Source organism: Vigna angularis, chromosome 4, assembly GCF_016808095.1.
Source record: "Vigna angularis cultivar LongXiaoDou No.4 chromosome 4, ASM1680809v1, whole genome shotgun sequence".
Lineage (NCBI taxonomy): Eukaryota > Viridiplantae > Streptophyta > Magnoliopsida > Fabales > Fabaceae > Vigna > Vigna angularis.
Window position 1 is genome coordinate 32,401,260 of NC_068973.1, and position 2,885 is coordinate 32,404,144.

Below are 2,885 nucleotides of genomic sequence, written 5' to 3' on the forward strand. Positions count from 1 at the left end.
TGAAATTGTTTGATTGTTTTTTAAAAATCGTTTAATTGTGTTTTAAATGATTAGTGTTTTAATTCAAGTGTATGATAGAATGTGTGTGTGTGTCACTTTTTGACTGTGTCTGTGTGTATGAGTGATTTTAAGGTAAAAAATTTGTAATGGTAAGTGAACTACAATTGTTTGTGAGTATTACGTTATAGCATTCATTCTTTAATGGTCGTAGTTTGCTATGATGACATCTTGTCGAATTTAAAGCACAGAGATTTAACTTGATTAGATAAGTCAACTATCTATAATAGGAGTTGACAAACACATGCTGAGAGGAAGAAGCCAAGAAGCCTTTGTTCCATCCATATCAAAATCGATCGCACCTTGCCTCTATTTGAGTACAGTGCATCCTCATCGTTTAACTGTGACTCGAAAAAGTTTCCCAAACGACAAAAGTAACAACCAAAACCCTGTCTTGTTTAAAATTACAAATTAATTCCTTTCGATTTTCTATTTTTAGCATAAAAACGAATAATCTCTTGGACAATCACTGATGCGGTTTATGGATTCCACCAAAACTGAAAAAATTAAATCAACAAAAGGGTAAAGCTTACATCTAAAATTGGGATTCAGAAGAATTTTCAGGTGCTTCTGCTAAACAAAGCTGTTAATGATTAGCTCGATACATACTCCCACCATTTGTACATAGCACATCCATAAACCACACTATAAACAATCACCCTTAGAGGAGAATGAGCAAACCTGTATCAGACAACACATTTCTAATCACAAATTAATCTATTCCAATTAACCTATTAAAAGTGAAGCAATTGTTTTAACGATTGAATTTGGGTAATCGAAATCGAAAGATAAGCAAGAAAAGAAGGGGGCACCTGAGAAATCCAGATCCTTGGGCATGTGGAGAATTGGCCCTTTCCTCAGCAGTGACAGGGTAAGTCCAACGAGAGAAATCACGGTTGAAGTAATCCCAATCAGGAAGGAGAACCGCCGCAATCCCAAGAACTCCGAAGACGTAGGTGACCATCATCTTCTTGAAAGAGTGGGTGAATAAGCCAACCGCTAAAATAACTGCGGCCAGCCAGAGAAGGCAGGTTCTGAGAACGGCGTCGTTTGGCATGATGTGGTGCAGGTTCTGAGAACGCAATATGAGTTTGAGATAGTGTGTGGGAGAGAGTTGGGATTAAATTTTGAAGTTTGTGATGTGATGATGTTGAATGGGTCCATAGTCCTCACACTCACCACTGCACGATGGTGAATGTGATCAAACTTTGTTAGGCGTACGAGCTTTAAATGCTACCCCAACGCTCCCCCTACTCTTAAGTACTCTCTTTAATGTCCACGTTGCTTTCGCTCATTTCTTCTTCTTCTTCTTCTTCTTTTTCATTTTCATGCTTACACACTTTCTCGGACATTGTCCCAATCTCTCCATTTTCTAAAACTAAATTAATCTTGCTCTCTAACTTGTGCTCTTCATATTATGTCGCGTAAACTTCTTCAATGTACTCACTGATTCCAAGAACCTGGGGAAAGGAGCAAATTAAGGAACAATAAGAAGAAAAAGAAAAACAAAGAAAGTATAATGTTCGAAGGGAAGAAAGATGACAAACATGGCACCTTCTATGAATTAAGCATAAATGTAATGTTTACTTGTTAATTAAAGAAAATTTTCAATATAAGAACCTATGAATAAAATATAAAATTCTCATTAGATTCTAAATCTCACAAAATTTAAATTTCATTAAAATTAAAGTTTTATAGATAAGAAAACACTTGGATTAGAAGAGAGATTTAAAAAACCTATGAATAAGAAGAGTAAGGAAGCAAAATTCATTAACCCAACAAAAAGACTGACAAACCATCTTTAGTTGGTAATTATAATAATGGTGAAGAAAATTACAACTCCCTAAAGTAGTTAGGTTTATGAAGTAGTTTAACCACTAAATAATTAATCCAATTAATCTACGTTTCTTTCGTATTTAAAAGTAAAGAATTTCTAATTTTGCAATTATATTTTCTTGTCTCTTTTTCGAGCTTCTTTAGTCATTCTTTCTTTATAGGTTATTTCTATTTTTTGTTTCCCATTTTCCTTTGTCATATTTCTTTTAAGGATTTTTTGTTTGAAGCACTTATTATCTTTTTCAAAACGTTTTCTCTCCATTAATGACCTCTTTATTAGAAGAGCGTACTCTCTTATAAAAATTATGCTTATATGAAATATTTTGATAAGAAATCTACCAAAGATTTTAAATTGGTTAATAATCAAGTACATTAAAGATTGTCTAATTTTTTTTTAATTAATGATTTTATATAGGAGAAATTTTGTTTAACACCCATAAGGTTTCATAATCAAAGGTCAAGTTGTCAAAAATCCACTTACTGAAAATAAAAGCTTTATAAGCCCTCACGAATGTGGTAAGTTATATTTAATGACCATTTGTTACAATTGGGTCTTATTGCGTTTTCATGAAAAACACCAATAAAAAATCGGACGAAAAAACAGAGTAAGAAAATGAACAGTGCCAACGAAAACTGATTATTTTATTTGTTTTTCACGCATGCAGAAATGGAACGTACAACGCGGATAGAACAGAAAAAGCAGAAAGAAGAAAAATAGGCTTGTAAGGAGAATGCCCATCTACAATGTCGGATACGACAACATCAACCTCAAAAAATGCAGAGAAATAAACATTCTCCTCACCAACATGTGATGGAAAGTGGGAGGGAAGAAGGATTATCTGTTTCAGTAGCACAACAGTATGTGGGCTTGTAAGGAGTGTCTCCATCTACAATGTCGAATACGACAACATCAAACTCCAAAAATGCAGAGAAAAAAACATTCTCCTCACCAACCAACATGTGATGGGAAGTGGGAGGGAAGAAGGATTATC

General features: G+C 34.0%; 1 protein-coding gene across 1 annotated transcript; it reads right to left on the bottom strand.

Annotated features, from left to right (window-relative positions):
* Nucleotides 1–341: 341 nt before the first annotated feature.
* Nucleotides 342–1,265, bottom strand: LOC108331302 (signal peptidase complex-like protein DTM1). Its single transcript, XM_017565953.2, has 2 exons — nucleotides 870–1,265; nucleotides 342–738 (listed from the first exon to the last, which is right to left on the bottom strand). Exons 1-2 carry the CDS (start codon nucleotides 1,112–1,114, stop codon nucleotides 651–653), a joined length of 333 nt encoding a protein of 110 aa, XP_017421442.1. The 5' UTR covers nucleotides 1,115–1,265; the 3' UTR covers nucleotides 342–650.
* Between the last annotated feature and the right edge of the window lie 1,620 nt (nucleotides 1,266–2,885).